General features: G+C 49.4%; 1 protein-coding gene across 3 annotated transcripts in view; it reads left to right on the top strand.

The window, feature by feature from the left end:
• Tbc1d22a (TBC1 domain family, member 22A) overlaps nucleotides 1-19,209 on the top strand; it is a 299,373-nt gene that overhangs the window by 162,110 nt on the left and 118,054 nt on the right. For all 3 annotated transcript variants that reach the window (XM_013025776.1, XM_013025777.1, XM_013025778.1), the window contains one exon: nucleotides 5,783-5,892. In XM_013025776.1, coding sequence (XP_012881230.1) covers nucleotides 5,783-5,892 — 110 coding nt within the window. The remainder of the gene's footprint in view (nucleotides 1-5,782; nucleotides 5,893-19,209) is intronic.

The raw sequence follows: 19,209 nt of genomic DNA on the forward strand, positions 1-19,209 counted from the left end.
TGCTGCCCATACTGTTAGAAGTCTGGGCCCATGAAAGAACACTCCAGCCTCACATCCAGGCCACTTCCGGTCATGTCTTTAAACACATGGCTTCCCCACAGGCCTCCCATCTCTGACAGGGGCTGTGTGTGCCCCAGCACACAGCTACCCATTGTGGAGAAAGGAGCTTGGTAGCTGCCCTGGGAAATAGCTCTCATTGCTGGGACATCATCAGTACATTTCCCTGTTTGCTTCTGGCTTTTGAACATGGAAAGATGGACACAAAATACTGTCATTTCTTTCCCTAAAATAGCTTTTTAGATATTTCAGAGCAGCAGTTAGATCCAGATCCCTTGGTGGTCACTGTCTTCTAGGCTTCATTGCTCCCTGCATCCATCTACTCTCCTGGCCTGCTGTGGGTCTACCCCTCTGCCTATTGTCCATCCAACTATCCATTCATCCATCCATTTGTTGATCCAGCCACCCTCCCCTCCCCCAGCTAGCTGTCTGTCCACCCGTCTGTCCATCATCCATCCATCCATCTGTCCATTATCCATCCATCTATCCACCTCTACCAAGCTGTCTGTTCCCATCCATCCATCCATCCATCCATCCATCCATCCATCCATCCATCCATCCATCCATCCGCTTACCCACCCACTGGTGGAGCTCTCTCTGGACGTGGTGATCACACTTTGTAGTATGAACCCTGCCCACTGAATGCCTGCCATGCCCCTTACTTCCCTCATTCTGAGTCCAGATGTCCTGCATGTTTCTCATATCACTTGCAAAGGCTAGACCATGCTTGAAGTTTTGCTCTAGTTATTCATTTGGGAAAAGACAGATCTTAAACTATTCCAGTGACTTTAACAAGGCTGTTTTTTCCTGTTGTAAAAATGAGTGTTCTTTGTGATAATTTGCCTTCCTTTCTGTTCTATACCCTTCTGTAGAAAATAAAGGGTGATAGCTCTTCCTCAGTATGGCGTTTTGGGTTCACCCTGTATAGTACTGTGGTAAACCATATTCTGTGTGTGTGTGTGTGTGTGTGTGTGTGTGTGTGTGTGTGTGTTTGTATGTGAGTACAGTTCTAGATCTTGTGATATAAATGGAACTGTTGATAAAGGTAGGATTATTTTACAGATAGATCTTTTATTTAAATAATTTAATGGGTCAGCATTTTCAGAGAAGGGTTTTTAAATCATTCTTAAAGTCTTCCTATGATGTAAGATGGTGAGATTATTTTAAATTAAATGTTAGATTTTACATTCTGATTTCACATTCTGTGGTGGTTTTCTAGGGACTGCTGATCTGCCTTGGGCTGTAAGAATGACTTCTCTGTTTCCTTTTGGTTTCTGTGCATTAGCTTGTGCTCCTTGTTGATGTCCCCAACACTGTCAGAGTCAGAGCTCACACCTTTTTCAACCTGGTCCTCCTAGAGAGAGGGAGAAGCCCAGGGGCAGGGAAAGGGTTTGGTGGAGGGGAGAGGACCTGTGTATTTGTATGATCATGGTGTCCTCTCCCGTGTGCGTTTGCATGAAGGCAATGCCCCTCCTGTATGTGTTTGCATGATCATGGTGTCCTCTCCTGTATATGTTTGCATGAAGGCGGTGTCCTCTCCCGTGTGTTTGCATGATCATGGTATTTTCTCCCGTGTGTGTTTGTGTGAAGGCGGTGTCCTCTCCTGTATGTGTTTATGTGATCGCGGTGTCCTCTCCCGTGGGTGTTTATGTGAAGGCAGTGTCCTCTCCTGTATGTGTTTATGTGATCGCTGTGTCCTCTCCTGTGGGTGTTTATGTGATCGCGGTGTCCTCTCCTGTATGTGTTTATGTGATCGTGGTGTCCTCTCCCCTGGGTGTTTATGTGATCGCAGTGTCCTCTCCCAGGGGTGTTTGAATGATACCTATTTAGAGAGCCAAACCCTACTGAGTGCTCAGTTGTGGCCATTCCAACCCCAGGTCATGGGGCTTCTCTCTAACAGGGCTCCAGGCCCTCCATGCCAGGGGCCGTCTTCTCCTTGAATGCTCTCCCTCCTTTCCCCATGTTTGTTGGGAAGTTGTGTATGTCCTAGAGTTAGATGGTCTTGAGTTAATTGTCATCCTGGCTGGTGGCTCTATGGGTCCTTGATTCTGAGAACGTCCCCGACCCATGCCTTCTCCGTGGTCCTCATGTTAGGTTGGGGAGCAGACCAGCGTGTCCAGGTGGAAAGGGAGCCATGCGGCTGAACTTGTCTGCAGTAGAGTCTAGGCCGTGTCCTCCTGACATGTTCTGGCACCTCTCGCCAGCCAGGGAGTGTTTCTACAGCCTACTCCTGCTCTGAAGACAAGGGCTTCCAGAGTGTTCTGTGCCACTCTTCCTGCTCCGCCCAGTGTGGGTGCTTTCTGTCCTGGCCAAGGCATATTTATCTCCCTCTAACAATAAGGGCGATTCTGATTCTCTTGGCGTTTAGAAGACAAATTGGCACCAGGGTTCTCGGAGTTAAATGCCATTACTTCATTATGTTGAAGAGTAACAAATGGTCTGTTGTGAGGAATGACACACAGAATAGGAGGCTGACATTTCCCTGGATAAAATAATAAGCCAGCTAAACAGACTAAGAAAAATCAAGGCTTTGGCCCGTCTCCCCCAGAGCCTGATTTCTGCAGGCTGGGTTGTGAGTCCAGCTGCTTTAGTGAACTTAGGAGAGGGCTGTGGAGGGCTTCCTTTCCTATTTACCCTTTGTTATATCTGAGAAAATATCTCTGTGCTTGGGGGCCCTTGAAGGAGTCGATGGACAGCATCTCAGAAGAAGTCCTCTGATTATGCTGTTGATTCAATTCCCTGAGATTGGAAAATAAAATTGGATCTGCTGAGATGGGCAGGATGTGAATAGATGCTGCGGAGGCCGTTTTCCCAGAGAGGGGATTGTGTGGCGAGGAGGCCGAGTGCACCAGCTGGGGGTCCTCGGCCTTCCCAGTCTGCTCAGCGCTCTGGTGGGGCCAGGCTGCCTTGCTGTCTCCTGTCGCTGTCTTGGGAGTCCTTTGGGACTTAGTTTCTGCAGCCTGGTGGTGATAATGCCCCTTTCCCAGCCTCAGCAGGCGTGAGGAGAGGGAGCGAGGGCCGTCTGGTGAGGAGAGGGAGCGAGGCCCGTCCGGTGAGGAGAGGGAGCGAGGCCCGTCCGGTGAGGAGGAGAGGGAGCGAGGCCCGTCCGGTGAGGAGGAGAGGGAGCGAGGGCCGTCCGGTGAGGAGGAGTGGGAGCGAGGGCCGTCCGGTGAGGAGTGGGAGCGAGGCCCGTCCGGTGAGGAGGAGTGGGAGCGAGGCCCGTCCGGTGAGGAGGAGTGGGAGCGAGGCCCCGTCCGGTGAGGAGAGGGAGCGAGGGCCGTCCCGTGAGGAGAGGGAGCGAGGGCCGTCCGGTGAGGAGTGGGAGCGAGGGCCGTCCGGTGAGGAGAGGGAGCGAGGGCCGTCCAGTGAGGAGTGGGAGCGGGGGCCGTCCGGTGAGGAGTGGGAGCGAGGGCCGTCCAGTGAGGAGTGGGAGCGAGGGCCGTCCGGTGAGGAGTGGGAGCGAGGGCCGTCCAGTGAGGAGAGGGAGCGAGGCCCGTCCGGTGAGGAGTGGGAGCGAGGGCCGTCCGGTGAGGAGGAGTGGGAGCGAGGGCCGTCCAGTGAGGAGGAGTGGGAGCGAGGGCCGTCCGGTGAGGAGTGGGAGCGAGGGCCGTCCTGTGAGGAGGAGTGGGAGCGAGGCCCGTCCGGTGAGGAGTGGGAGCGAGGGCCATCCGGTGAGGAGGAGTGGGAGCGAGGGCCCTCCGGTGACGAGTGGGAGCGAGGGCCGTCCTTTGAGGAGTGGGAGCGAGGGCCGTCCTGTGAGGAGAGGGAGCGAGGGCCGTCCGGTGAGGAGGAGTGGGAGCGAGGGCCGTCCAGTGAGGAGTGGGAGCGAGGGCCGTCCTGTGAGGAGTGGGAGCGAGGGCCGTCCGGTGAGGAGGAGTGGGAGCGAGGGCCGTCCTGTGAGGAGTGGGAGCGAGGGCCGTCCGGTGAGGAGGAGTGGGAGCGAGGGCCGTCCGGTGAGGAGGAGTGGGAGCGGGGGCTGTCCGGTGGCGTCTCTGGGGGGGTTCCACCAGAAGGAGGGTGCGGGCCATACGGCAGCTGCCTGGGCCAGCAGATTTGAGGCCGCCCCCTTTGCAGGGTAGGGCTTGCCGAGCAGACCCGTCTCTGTGTACAGAGATGCGCAGGGGCGGTGGGAAGAGCTGCTAGAGGGCGTGCGTCACGGGCACACGTTCAGCCTTGTCCTCGGTAGAGGGGAGGCCTGGGCCTTCCTGAGTTGGGAACACACTGGGTTTGGTTGGGCTTCTGCTTTCCTGCCAGCCAGGCTGCTATGGTCCCTAAGCATGTTAGCCCCTCTCTGCTCCTCGTCCTGTGCCAGTGAGGAAGGGTGGGCTGGCGGAATTGGTGGGTACTGACCTGCATCGGCAGAGCCACGTTTGGCCCTTGTGCGTGTCTGGCATTGTGTCCGAGCTCTCAAGAACAGCACAAGAAGGCTCAGCTTGTTGGCTCCCAGCCAAGGGATCCTGCTGTGGAAATGCTCCTCCTTCTTTACCTTTTTGATCTCTGTTGTGAGCCAAGAGTCAGGCAGGCAGTGTGCTTGTCCCTGTGAGCACATGAACTGTGCAGGTGCTGCTGAGAAGTTGCTGGGGCGGCTGGCGGGCACTGGGAGGGCGTGGCCTGAGCCCTTGGGGCAGCAGTTTCCCATGCAAGCTGTGGGCCGACAGCAGGGCCCCGGCTTTCCAGGCTGCTGGATGCCATTGTTTTTCTGCATGCCCATGGCCACCCGGTACAAGGTGTGGTGGCGGTGGAGTTGTGATGGGTTACAGGAGCAGGTATGGCTAGAACCTGGAGGAGGGTGTCTGCCGTTGATGAACACTGGATAAGTATTGATAGTCATTATTGCTCTTAGCATCGTTGGGCTTCTCTTACAACTTTCTAAGTATATTCTGGGCTAAGATATTTATTAAAGAATATTTTCCTTGGGAAGCGGCATGTTCTTTTACAAATAAAGTAAAATGGAAAAAAGTACAGGATTTAAATGTGCTGGATGAGAGCAGTCTTTGTAAGCATTCATAATTGTCTGGCCAAATATCTGATAAGCCATTTCAATTAGGTATCTGGTTTGCATTAGAAACATTTAAGTTATGTTTTCTCATTAGTTTTTTTTGAAAATTGTATTTTTAAGTTTATGTTCATTGTAGTATGGGAGGGTTCACTGTGATAGGTTCATAAATGCACACAAATTTACCCTTCCACTCATTAGTTTTTCTGTATTTTCAGAAGGAAGTTATTTAGAGCACTATGGTCAGTCTTTTGAAGCACTCTATGCTACTTTGTGGGGTATTTGATCATAGTGCTGAAATACTCTCTGCAGTCTCAGAAAGACTAATCTTGGAGACAGGGTTTCAGAGGCATTATTACTGAATAAATACACAACTATGTAAGAACGAGATGTTTAAAGTCTACTGCAGAAACTTTCAGATCTCTGTTAGGAATAAATAATGTATTCTGGGTGCTCTTATTAGAATGCAAAACGTCTGAGAAGCAATAATTTATAATATATTAATTATGTTAATTAATTGGAGAAGATTCAGAATATTAATTATCTGCAACCAATTAGGTATTGAAATTGAGAACCATTAAGTGATGAGGTGTGGGACTGCACGAGCCATTTAGTCCGTGTGATGAGAAATGGGTGGAGGGAGCGGCTGGCAGTGGCACAGCGCGCTCCGTCGTGTTTACTTGGTATGGTTAATTGCACCTTGTCTTTTCCATGCTGGGTGCTGTGCAGAAGAGGAGGACGTGGACAGGGTCGACGTCGCCAGCGTGCCGGCAGAGGTGCTGCGCAACATCGAGGCTGACACCTACTGGTGCATGAGCAAGCTGCTGGACGGCATTCAGGTGAGCCCGTGGCCGCCCGCTCAGCTCCAGCCATGGCGCATCAGGAGTGTTTCCTGCCGCCACAGGCCTGCTTCTGTATCAGCCAGGCCAGCACAACTCCCGAAGCCTGTTTTGGTGTCTGAAGCCGCATGTGCTCCTCAGGGAGCCGTTGTGCCTCTCAGTCTGGGGAAGTCCTGGTGACCCCAGGCTCTGTCTCCCCACAGTCATCAGCACTGCTTGGGCAGGGACCATGCGTCGTTGCTCAAGCCTGTTCGGAGCACCCTGTCTCTAACCCTCAGCCTGCCGGCAGTCCTTAACTCTGCTAGCCTTGGTCCCATGGCTCTAAGTGATTGGAACATCGCAGCAGTGGCAGGTCCTGAGGGAACCCCAGTGGCTGTAAATGGTGGGGGTGGGAGGGATCTTGTGCAGGCCCCGGAAGGGCCTGGTTGGCAGGTGAGTTAGAAGTGAGGACTGACGTTTCTGTTGTAGAACAATGGCTGAGGTAGATGGAGCAGCCCTCCAGTGCGGCGTGGAATGGTTTCGGTTCCTTATGTGCTAGCGTGCCTCTTCCAGCCGCTTGTTTTATGTTCAGTGCTGTGTTTTGCTCCGGGGAAGTCGCAGGGAATAAGTGTGAAACCTTCCTGGAGGAAGTATACAGCATAAAGAGGCGGCGGGCGCCTGCCTCCGGGGCAGGTCTGGCACAAAGCAGCTGCCAGGGAAGCAGAGGTGGACTTGTCAGATAAAGAAGATGCCTAGAGCAGAGTCGTGGCTGAGGGAAGTTTCTTGAACCAAATTCTCCAGGCTTGCTCTGGAACCCACCCTCAGGCGTCCCTGCCAAGGTGGTCATGGTCCTGAGGCTGGGGGTGGGGTGGGGGGACTTCCTCTGAGATGGCGAGGAGACGGCTACGCTGCGCAGTCCTGCACCCCCGAGCCCGTGTCTCTCCTGCCGAAGCATTCTCAGCCCAACTGCCAGACCAGAAATGCCAAAGAAGGCATCTAGAAAATGCAGTATGAAGACGTAGACCCAAGGCTCAGTTTGAATAAGTTATCAGCAGTTGTCCTGCATAACACTGGGTTCACATGGCTTTGGTTACTTAGGTGTGGGCAAGACGTGAAAATCCCTTCCAAGCCGAAGCATTAATGACCTCACCGTCACCCATCCAGATGTCCTCCTGAACTGCTCTGTTTCATAAAAAAATATGCTCTCTAGAGACACATCTTGTCTAGTGCATCAGTTTGTCACTTCCTTCCTTTCTTAATATTTTCTTTCTCTTTTTATTTTTTGTCAGCCCTGGGTCTTGAACTTGGGGCCTGGGCACTGTCCCCAAGCTCCTTTTGCTCAAGGCTAGTGCTCTGCCACTTGAGCTACAGCACCACTTTCAGCTTTTTGTGTGACTAATTGGAGATAAGAGTCTCGCGGACTTTCCTGCCTCGGTTGGCTTTGGATGGCCATCCTCAGATCAGAGCCTCCTGAGTAGCTAGGATGACAAGCGTGAGCCACCAGCGCCTGGAATATTTCATTATTTATTCTCTTTCCCAGAGCTTACTGCTTTTCCTACCTTAGAAAGTAATTGAATGGTAATGTAAACCTTTATACATTTCCAGTGTCACTTCTCTGATAGTGAGTGATGGAACGTGTGCCATTTAAATACAAGATTATCTGGCTTCTGTTTGTAAATAAGATCAGCTGTACAAGGAGATCGATGATGGCTTTTCATTTTTCACCTACGCATGTTGTCTGGAGAAGTGGTTTATTGACAGGACAGACAAGTGTGCTTGCGGCATGTCGCATTCCAGTGGCAGCAGTGTGTCCGTCTCTCATCGGGTACAGCTGATTCCGTGTGAGCCCACGTGAGCCAACACTGAGGTGGTCAGCCCCACCCTTGTAGGACCTGGGCTCCAGCTCCGGTACCATAGGCCTCTTAGCAGACCTCTCCTGGGACTGTTCTTGTGAGTGCAGGAATCATGGTCAATTTAGGTATAGATGGGCGTGAGGACACCAGCTGGTTTAAAGTCCAGGCTCAAATGGACCAGTGTGCCAGACCCCCAAGGGCCTGGTGCTTCTGCCCCTGAGCCTACTTCCTGTTTCTGGTCTCAGTTACCTCAGCTCCATTCTCCTGTGGAAAGTGTCCTCCTTGTATCCCTTTTTCTTCCCATCATTGGCTGGTTGAAAGTCCTAGCCATCTGCTGTGCTTTTGTTGAATGTAGATTCTCAGCCCAACTCTCACCAGTGACCTGACATTTCTCCAGGTCAGACTTGTTCCTCATGGTGACCTAATTCCACCTCGATGCACAGAGATTGCAGCGGTTACAGCCCAAGCTGTGTACTAGCTCTTCCTCAGGGTGAGAACTGACAAAGGCCTGCTGGGGCCCGCAGGTGTCACATGGTCCCCAGAGACTGTGGAGATGAGCTGAGGAGCAGCTGAGTCTCCTGAGTGACCGTGCCTCACAAAGCTAGTGCTAAGAGTCAGAGTCTCCTGAGTGACCGTGCCTCACAGAGCCAGCGCTGAGAGTCAGAGTCTCCTGAGTGACCGTGCCTCACAGAGCCAGCGCTGAGAGTCAGAGCCATTGTCCAAGGTCACACAGCGTGGGTGGCAGCCCCATTCAGGGTCTGGACCTGAGCTGTTCCCCTACTTTGTGGCCTTTCCACCCAGCAGAGAACCTTTCCAGTACTAGGCAGAGTGAGTTCTGTTTTGCAGGGGGAATTCTAGAAGGCAGAAACCACATTTATTCTTTTCTTACCTTGGTGTCCTGGATAGCTGCCGCTCTGTTTTTTATTCAGCTTGGAGCCCCAGTTTGAGATTCTTTTCCACCAGGTTTCATTAGCTAATTGATTCACTTTGTCAGTCTGTTGAGATTGTGGGGAGCACCTGTCTCTAGGTGTTGGGGCTCTTGCAGGCTTGGGTAGATGTGAGCAGGGCAGCTCAGTGGGCAGCGGATGGAGAGGGGCCCTCACCAGGGAGGGGGCAGATGAAGGGGTGCCTGGACAGGTGGGCATTCAATATTGAACGCATATTGCTGGAGTCCTTGGCAGCCAGGGGAAGTCCTCTAGGAAGGGAAAGTGATGGCTCGCTGGCTGTCAGATGCATTTGAGGGACTTGCCAGGCCCTCTGTGGCCGGGGGTTCAGGGCTCCTGCCCTGAAGATAGGAAGGAAGGAGGCTGTGGTCCTCAGAAGTCCAGGGAGGCCCAGCAAGGACGATGGGATGCCGTGTAGCCGCAGAGCCCAGCAGAGCCCCCAGCATTTGCCTCAGGGCCTCTTGACAGTCTTAACAATGATTGCCGAAGCCAAAGAGAGTTCATTTGTTGGTTAATTCTTTTGATATTTACTGTATTAGAAACTCAAACAGAATTTTTTTATTTTAAAGTGACAATGGCAGGGGTTTGGAGATGTAGCCCAGTGCTGGAGCGCTTGCTCAACATGTCTGAGGCCCTGGATTCCATCACAGGACCATAAACAAACAGAAACAATGACAGACTTACTGTAGTCAGCTGTAAGTAGTATTTTAAAATCAGGTTCTCCACTACAAAGTATTCAGTGATAAGAAAGGTGTTATTTTACATTTTCCAAATTTCCTTTGTATCTAACTTGATAGAAGGCCACAGAATTGACTTATGCTTGTACATTCAATTTATTGTAATTTTTTGAAGTATCTGAAGGAAGTCAGTCTTGTGTGGATAGGGGCGAAAAAGAGCATTTTGTTGTAGTTTTTTCCCCCTTAACATTATACCATAACCCAGTGGCGGCATGGGTTAGCTGCTGTGTGAGCTCTGAATTCATGTCAACGAATGCTTTGTACCTGCCTGCACTCAGAGCTCTGGCTGCCCCTGCCCTTTGCACAGATCTTTTACCCATGTTTGGCCCTGAAACATCGTGCACTAATCATTTGGAAAATACTAGATGGCAAAGTATGGCGACTTTTTCAATGTGCACAATTACATCGTATCAAAAGAATCCCATGAAGAAGCTGAAACTGTGGTGAATAAAAGCCTTCCAAAATTGGATTCCAAATTTGGCTTCAAAGATCAAATACTGTTGCTGGCAACACACATAATCTGTTGTTGTCCTTGAAGTGACAGGCAAACTGTTGCCTTTTGAGAAAATGTCACCAGAGACTCAGGTTGAGATTGCTTGTCATCATTCTTTCAAGCACAAATGCTGCTCCTCGAAGCAGGGGTCCAGTGGCGCTCAGAGCTGCATGTCCGCAGCAGGAGTTCCCTCCAAGGTGGCTCCACCCTGGCGCGCACGCAGGGCGTCAGAAGGCCGAGAGTGACCTCTGTTAATAAAGTTGGTTTAACTTTAATGGAGCAGTTAGATTTCTGTTTCACCAGGGCACCCTTAAGCGAGGCTGCCTTTTGATTTGAACTGTGCAGGGTGAGGGCTGTGGTAGCACCGCCTGGCCCTCCCAGCACGCTGTCTTTGCTCGTACTGCGCAGGCTCTCTGTGCAGACGTCCAGGCAGGGAAGGAAGGCAGTATTGTTGTGTCCCAGGATTGTTGGGCAAACATGGGTCTCATCCACCACTCGAAAGCATCTCAGGGACCACATCAGTTGAGCGGACAGCTGTTTTGAGGACTTCTGCCTAGGAAAAAATGCTCTAAGTATGTAGTATTCTCTTGGAAAAATTCTCTGAAGTTGAGCTCAGAGGGTACAGAGTGAATGGGCAGCAAGCGTGTAAAGATAGGACACCAGCTGCCACCGTCAGGAGACAGGTCCTAGACCACTGACTGGAGGGGCTTGAGATGCCTGGGTTAAAATATGAAGGATAAAGGAATAGTTCACAATTAGGAATGAGATGCTGAGAGTTTGTATTGTTGCTGTTCTTATAAAGGTGATGTACAAAGGGGTTAGCTTTTCCCAAGTCAGGTCATGAGTGCGTTTCTTTTTGCACTGTCACTCCTTCCTGCACTGAGACACTGAAAGTTCTAAAAGAATGAGACAACATCTGGAAACAAAAATTAGTCATTGAAATTTGTAACTCAGGAGACACAACAGAAAAGAGACTTAGTTAAGAGAAGGCAGGTCTGAGAGGATTGCTGACTCAGCATCATAGAAGACTGAAAGCCGAGTAGTTACAACATGAAAAGAATAGACGCAAAATGAGTAGATGTAAAAAGTCTACTGATGAGATTATGGCTGAGGGTTTTAATTGACATTGTTACTTACCTTCAATACGTAAGACAAATCTTGAGATGGATAAATGAAAACAAAATCTCACAGAGGCATGCTGAAGAGCCACGGAATAGGAAAGATAGAGAATCTCAGAGACGGGGCGGGCAGCAGCCTGAATGGACGAAAAGGACCTAGATGGGGAGTTGGAGGTGTGGCTGGAGTGGTAGAACGCCCGCCTCGGGTCAGAGTGAAGAACGTAGATGGAAACACCAGCAGCGCACGCAGAGCCGGCTGAGGAGTGCGGAGCTGTGGGAAGAACAGTAACTGCCAAGCCAGGCTGCAGCTAGAACCAAACCCAGCTCTCTGCTGTTCGCAAGACACTCACCTGAAGTCCGGCACTGCGGACAGCCTGGGGGAAAGGGCTGGGAGGACACAGAGAGAAACGCATGACCAGCAGGGTAAGAAGCTGAGTTCACCAGCGAAGCCTGTGCAGCCGCACAGCTCTTGGAGGAGCTGCATTGCAGGCGGGGACACTGGGTGTGTGCCTGTCCATCGTGTGGCAGTGGAGCAGTGGAGATGGTCCTTAGCACAGCAGTGAAGGCAGAGCTGAGTGCGAGGATTCTGATGGATTCCCAGCGGGCCTGAGGGGCTGGATTGGGTCCAGAAACGCTGGCTCCTGCTCTCCTGCCACTCAGCCATGAGTAGGTTGAACAGACAGGAAGTTGTGTTTGTGGAGGCCAGTGTCATTTAGTTGACAGGGCTCTGTCCCACCCAGGCCAGAGCGGTACAGCATCACACATAGTATGATGTAGCGAGAGTCCTGGGCTTTGCATTCAGCAGATCTGGCCTGAGGGTTTGTTTTCTCCCAGTAGCTGGTGCGGCCGACCCTGCCAGTGATTCCAGTGGGGTGGTTTTGTGTTGAAGGCGAGCAGGCTTGGGCTGCCCAGCGCTGGCGTGCATCCTGCGTGGTCTCTGCCCAGTGGTTGCCGAGGCACAGTGGGGGTCTGGCTGTGGGCTGAGGCAGGCAGGTTGGGGGTTTGCAGGACTCAGTTCTCGAGCTTGTCATGCTGCGTCTTTTCTTCCTCAGCTTCAGTAGGTCAATCGAATGGCAGTGCTTTTGGAAATTGAGCTACATCGAATTTGAGGAAATACTTCATTGCATTCTGCCCTTGGCTTCCTGCCTCTTGAGCCTTGTCTGCGGGCCGAGTGGGCTCCGCCTGCAGGCTGACTGCCGTGGGGTTCTGGGGCCGCTGCGCTTGCGGCTGTCCAGAGCGTGCAGCTCTTGAGGAGCAGATCTACTTTGTTCCACTCAAGTACCCCCAAGGGGCAAGCATGGGATTTACATTAAAAAAAAGTGGGTGAGCGATTCTTTCTGTTGACAGGATCTCCGACCATCTCCGTCGTGGCTTACCTTTGGAGGATAATTTTTGGCGTGGAGTGCAAAGGTACATTTGAGCCTGTTCAATCAGGCCTCAGGCCCCGGCCCTTCCTCTCCGGGCTCTGAAGGCAGGTTCCACTGCAGCTGCCTCCGGCCCTCCTCCGCTTTTAGGGGATTATTCTTGTGCGTGTGCCAGTGTGTTCATTTCACTAACAACCCTCATGCCAGCCTTGTCGGGTAGCCATTACGTCCTGAATTACGGCTGCATGCTCACTCCCCTGAAGTCATACTATTACTCTTAGATTCATTACTTAGCAGGACAGCGTCTTCCAGTAGAAAAGAACCAGTGCCTTTTATAATTAGTCATTTACATTTCCTTTCCTTGGGGAAGAATTTCTCAGTCTGAGAAATGGATGATGGCCTGGTGGGATAGGGAGGTGGTTCTGTTACCTTGGAACTTACCTCTGAACCCTCTGGACTGAGACTGGGGTGGACTTTGGTATTGGGGTGGCCCTGGGCTGCGGTGAACCTCACAAGTGAGCTAGATAGCTAGACCTAGAAGAGTCCAAGTCCTAGGAGCTGCCATGTGCCAACTCAACTCAGAGGAAAGGGAGCAAGCAGGGGGAAGCTGTGTTTGGGAAGGAGGCAGAAGTGGTTCCCTCCCTCCTCCCCTCTGTCCCTCCTTACCCCCTTCCCTCTTCATTTTTACCCTCCCTCCCTGCCTCCCTCCAGAAGAGCACCCGGCCCTCACTTGTGAGGGAGGACTATGGATGCACGGGTGAGCGGTCTGTGAAGCACCTACCCTCTCAGTTTGGGGAATTCAGACCTGACTCCGACAGCGGAACCCGCCTTGTGTGTTGAAGAGTCCGAGACATGTGACGTTAGAGCCCCAGTCAATAAAATGGAAGACTCGTGACAACATTTTAGAAAGGTTATTAAGCAGACAAGAATGTGTTAGTTACTGGGCTGCAAAAGGAGAGTCATTAAGAATGAGTCATTGAGCAGCAAGCAATTTAAAAAATGAAAATTAAAAATATTAATTTAAATAGCATTGAAAAACATAAAAATCCATATTATAGCCTGAATGAATGGATTGTTCCTTTTGATTCTCAAGTTCTCTGCTGTGTGAATACATAGAATTACTCTATCCATCACCCTGATGCTAGAAGCTGGCGTTGCCTCTGGCTTTTGCTGTGATGGTGACATTTCTGTGGATGTTACCTACATGGCCTGTCTCCTGGCTGGCCTTAGGTTGCTGAGTCATGGAGCAGAAGGGTATTTAGTTTTTTCTAGGAAACAGCCAGATCTTTTTTTTTTTTTTAACCAAAGTGGTGGTATCATATTATGTACCCAACAGCCATCTATGTAAATTCTAGATATTTTACCATAAGAAGGAAATTTGACCAACATTATATTTCCCTTGTGTTCTTAATTTATGCTTCATAGTAATCCTTTGTCAGGATATCTATATCTATACACACACACACACACACACACACACACACACACACACACACAAATATTTTCTCCCTGTCTGTGGTTTACCAGTTCATTTTGTCTGTAGTATCTTCTGATAAGCAGATAATCTTAGTTTGATATATCTAATCTACTCTTTTCTTTTGTTGTAATGATTTTCTGTATCCTAACTAACCTTCCTTTGCTGATTTATGATACCAAGATATTTCCCCTATGATTTTATTCTTTTAGAAGCTTTCTAGGTTTAAGTTTAGGTTGCAGACCTAGCTTGGCTCATTCTTGTGTGTGCTAGGCATTGGTTCTTGCCTACAGCATCGGTCTTCTTGTGGACACACACCATTTGTTGAACATAGTTTTGCTTTGTTTCCAAATTAGATTGCTTTGGTAGTTTTGCTGAAAATGAAATGAATGGATAAATGAGTGTCTATTTCTGGCCTTGGTTTTTATCCACTAGGCAATTGGATCTTTATGCCAGTGCATATAGCCTTAATCACCGTAGTGTTTCTTGGAGCAGACTTTGTTCTTTTAAAAAATTGTAATGGAGATTTTGTGCTTTATGTTTTTATATGAAGTTTATTGTTATCCTGCCATTTCTTGCAAAAAAAAAGTCTGCTGGGGTTTTCAATGGGATTATGTTGAATATATAAGCCAATTTTCCTAAAATTGGCTGTATGAATTATACTGAGTCTTCTAATCTGTGAATATAGTGTATTTAAAAATTTTATTTGGATATTTCTTAATTTATCCTCACAACTATTTTTGTAGTTTCCAATGTATGGGTCTTGTTCATACTTTGTTAAACGTTTCTAATTTGGATTTTTATTTTTTGCTATTTTACATGGTATTGCTTTGTTGTTTACTTTTTTTAAAAAAGTACTGGTATAAATAGAAAAATGGATTTTGTAATCCAATGTAGTCGCTTTCTATTGCTACTACTTTCTAGCACTACTATTGCTCCATGGCAAATTATCCCAAACTTTCTGACTTAAAGCAAACATTTGTCTGTCTCCTGGCTTCTGTGGGTAAGAAGGACATGGATAGAAGGACATGGACTGCTTGTCTGTCCACTACAGTGTCTGGACCTTAGGCTGGGAGGCTTCAGAGGCTGGCCACAGTGGATACCTGGGGGCTGGAATCACCTGAAATTTCAACCATGAGTGTGATGCCTTGGCTCAGATAGTTCCAAGAGTAGGCCTTTAGGTGGGACTGTCCCTCCATGGGGGTTATTATTCTCAAAGCATGGTGGTCTGTGGACCGTCAAAGTTCCTGTGTGATAATTTATATTCTTACTGTCTCAGTCCCAGAATTCCATGTCGTCCTCACACTGTGTCTCAGAAATCAAAGGCTTCTGTGCTCTTGGAGGGAAGCAGCCATAGGTTTATTCAGATCCTAAGCAGGGAACCTGGCCTCCATGTCTGGATGCAACAGAGCTCGTGGAGCAGGGGCCATTGATGTTTCAAACATTCTTCTAAATTCACCTTTTAATTCTGGGAGCTTTTGATTGGATGCTTTAGGATCTTCTGTCAGCTCGAGCAAGGAGGGGGCTTTTATTTCTTTCTTTCCAGTACATGTAGCTGTTACTTACTTATCTTGCTGTATTGCATAGTCAAGCAGCTCCAGTGCAGTGTTGAGCAGAAGTGATAAGAACAGACATCTCTGCCTTTTCCAGATGTTGGGAAGGATGAAGCATTTAGGCTTTCACTATTAGTGTGATGTTGCTGCTGGCCTTTTATAGATACTGTGTGTGTTCGGGTGTTTGCTCAGAGTGCAAAGTGGGCAGACAGAGAGCCTATATTTACTTAATAAGCACCCTGGCCTGTCAGGCAGGCTTGTCTATTTGAGGAAATCCTGATACACAGTGGAAACAGAGGATGAGGATACATTTTTAAAATAGTAGGTGAACAGGTTTGCTGAGATTTTTAAAAAAAGAAAAATATGTTTTTAGTTATGCTGTTTTTTAGCTATTGAAATATATTTTTTCTTATTTATTCTGTTAATTTAGTGAAGGACATTGATTAAGTTTTGAATGTTAAGCCAACCTGTGTTACTGAGATAACTAAACTTTTTGCTGAGGCAAATTGTATTTTGTAATTTTTAACTTAAAAATAGAACCTTTTCACATCCTTCGGGTTCTCCCAGGTCACATTTCTGTTCAAGGCTAGGTTAGTCTTTGGTTTCCTTTCGTTCTAATGCCTTTTTTATTTTGCTATTAATAAAGAGAGGATAGCTTCATATAGTGCTCCTTTAACTTATGGAAATTTTTATAAGATTAATAATTATTTATGTAAGATTTGTATTATTTAATCCTTAAATGTTCAGTAGAATCTAACAGTGAAGCCAATCCATGTTTTCTGTTCTCTTGTCAGTTTGAAAATTCTTTCCTTTTAGACAATTTGACCATTTTAAACAGGGTATCTAGTTTATTGATTTATTCCTTACCACTTTCTTTTTCTTTACCTTATCTTTAAGTAGTTATCCAAGGGGGTTTTAAATCAACATGTCAGTTAATAAGTGCAATGTACCTTCGTCATTCTCCCTCATCTGCCCGGCCCTACCCATCCTCTCAAGTTACCCGGTTCTATATTCATATATGTTATTGAATGTTATGACGCATTTGTCTACTCTTCATTTCTCTGTTTTCCTCTTTCCTTCCTCTCTCCCTCCGCTCTCTCTCTCTCTTTCTTTTCCTTTCTTTTCTTTCTTTCCTGGAGCTTGACCTCAAAGTCCCATGTTCTCACTTAGACTTTTTCACTTAAGGCTTTTTCACTACTTGAGCCACACCTCTACTTCCAGATTTTTGCTAATTGAAGATAAGAGTCTTATGAACTTTTCTGCCCAGCTGGCTTCAAACTGCAGTCCTTAGATCTCAGCTTCCTGAGTAGCTAGGATTACAGGTGTGAGCCACTGGCTCCTTGCTTAATGCGCATTTCTCATAGATGGCTTATATCTGACATTTGGATTCCTATCCTTTTTGTGTGTCTTTGGTTCTGATGGACCTATGCACTGTGTTCAGTGTAATTGTGTGTTTGGAGTTTAGGTTGCCTTTTCCATTTGTTTCACTTTTCTTATTTCTACTTTCTTTGGTGGAATTAAGTATTTTCTTAACAGGCTCTTGTTTTATGGAGCTGTTTCAGGTTTAGAGAGGAGTAAGCAGAAAGCAAGGGGGCCCCCAGTGCTCGCCCATCTGCAGTGTGGCACACATGGAACGGCCCAGTCCAAGCCCGGAGCTCATCTGGGGCTGTGGGGTTGACAGGTGTCTGATGTCACGTGCCTCCCGCTCTAGTGTCATTGAAAGCTGTTTCACAGCACATCCCCCCCCCCACCTGTTCACCTGTTTATCCTTCCTTCCCTCCTTCCCTCCCACCAAACCCTGGACACCATGGAGTTTTTACAACTCTCTGTGGCTCTGTCTCTCCGGAATGCCAGCTAGTTGGACTCCCAGGCTGGACTCTCACTTGTCTGGCCAGCTTCTTGACTTCGCTGGCTGTCTCCCTGCTCTCCTGCTCCGTGCACTCGGCACCTGTGTTTTGTCATAGACTGCTTTCAGTACTGCTTCATCCTGTTTGCTGCTGCTTGATCTGTGTCTGAAAATGCACATGCAGCCTGTAGGAGGTGCTGGCAACCCTGCCTTGACCGGGTGGGACCCCTTAGTCTTAACCACTGTCCTGGGGCCACCAGTGGTTGTGGGAGCTTGGATTAGGTAGGATGGGTTTGTCCTGTGGAAGTTCTTCTAGATACAGTCACTGGAGCCACATACCTTTAATCACATCAGTCAGTTCTAAGCCTAGTTCTAAGCCAGTATAGGCTGCCTAGAGAGACTCTTTCTCAAACAAAACCATATAGTAATTCATTTAATACCCACAGTGCCTGTGTTAGGGACCCTGCCATCTCCCTTTCACCAGAGAGGAGACAGAGCCTTATTAAGGTTGCAGGTGGAAGTAAAGAGCTACGCCTGCTTCCTGTGTTTTCATGGCGGCTCTCTGCTGAGTGTGTCTCTGATGGTCATGCCACAAGGCCCTGTCCTTGGCCTCGTCCTTGCCTCCTCTTCTCTGAGGCTGCGATGAAGACATCGAGGATCGGTGTAACCAGAGCTTCTAAGCTTCGAGGGGCAGCTAATGTGATAGATGACATAATCGAGATTCACAATGAGTTCTGCTGTCCAGAATGCCAGATGAGAACCAATGACATGAAGAAGCTAATAGGAATAAATGGTAAGTCTTACATTCAAGTTCAAACAACCAAGCCGTATAGGTTGGCGAGAAGCCGTCTGGACAGTTTGGGTTCACTGCGTCTCCAGCGGGAAGTTCTTGTCATCGTTTTGTCTCCATTAGAGTGCTGCCTGGTGACCACTGTCCCTCCTCTCAGGCCTCCTCCTGGCATTTCTGCCCTGGACAGCCAGGAGCCTTTTTCAGTATGGGACCTTCGTCGCTATGGGGGCTCCCGTTTCCACTGCATTATCCTCCCCAGACAGCGTTGCCGTGCCCTTACCATTAACTCCCTGGAGAGCCCACGGCCTGGGGATGGCGCTCTCTTCCTTACCCGGCTTCCTCGCTGCTCTTGGACCTCCCAGCCTTCAGCTCTGTCCTGGGTGTTCCCCGCTCCTTCAGGGTCCCGGCTCTCCCACACAGTGCCTCCTCCTCCTGCCATCTCAGCTTAGGTCCCGTGTCCTTATGGTGGCTCAGGTCAGGCCCCATTCTGTGCTGCACACCAAAGTGCTCAGGCCACAGCTGGCCCACAGCCCCACCTGACACACCAACGTGGCGAGCATTTCTCACCACCAGACAGCTGGCTCTCTGCATTTCCGCTGCTGTGTGTCAGGACCCGAGCGAGGCCCACCCTGGTCTGCTGGCTTCCAGGCCCTCAGGGCTGTGATGCAGGGCAGTGTCAGGATGCCAAGCGGAGTGGAAGGAAGAAGAGGCCCGTCGCAGGCCCTGCAGTTCCCCTGCAGTAACTTGTGACAGCCTGCGTGGAGCTGCCTGGGGTGTCAGGGCTGAGCGCACGAGCACTTCTGCCCAACACACACCTCAGAGCCGGGCTTCCAGGTCGGGGGCCCAAGCCCTCCTGACACCCACGCTCCCCAGTGGCGGCTGAGCCCTGACCTTGCCTGCAGACCTCTCCAAGGGCAGCCGTCAGGCCTGTGGTTTTAAGGGTTTGGCAGAATACAGATGCTCAGGACTTAATTTTCTGGCACACAAGCAGCATCTAGTAGTAAGTACTGTTGGTGAGTAATGGTCAGACACAAAATGTGGTGCTCAGTTGCATTAATGAGATTTGCTGATCAGTGGGTGGAAATTTTGAACCCTGCCTGGCTCTGTCCTCTGTGCTATCAGAGCAGTGTGTGTGTGTGTGTGTGTGTGTGTGTGTGTGTGTGTGT

The sequence above is a fragment of the Dipodomys ordii genome, unplaced genomic scaffold, assembly GCF_000151885.1.
Source record: "Dipodomys ordii isolate 6190 unplaced genomic scaffold, Dord_2.0 Scaffold87, whole genome shotgun sequence".
In the NCBI taxonomy this organism is placed as follows: Eukaryota; Metazoa; Chordata; class Mammalia; order Rodentia; family Heteromyidae; genus Dipodomys; species Dipodomys ordii.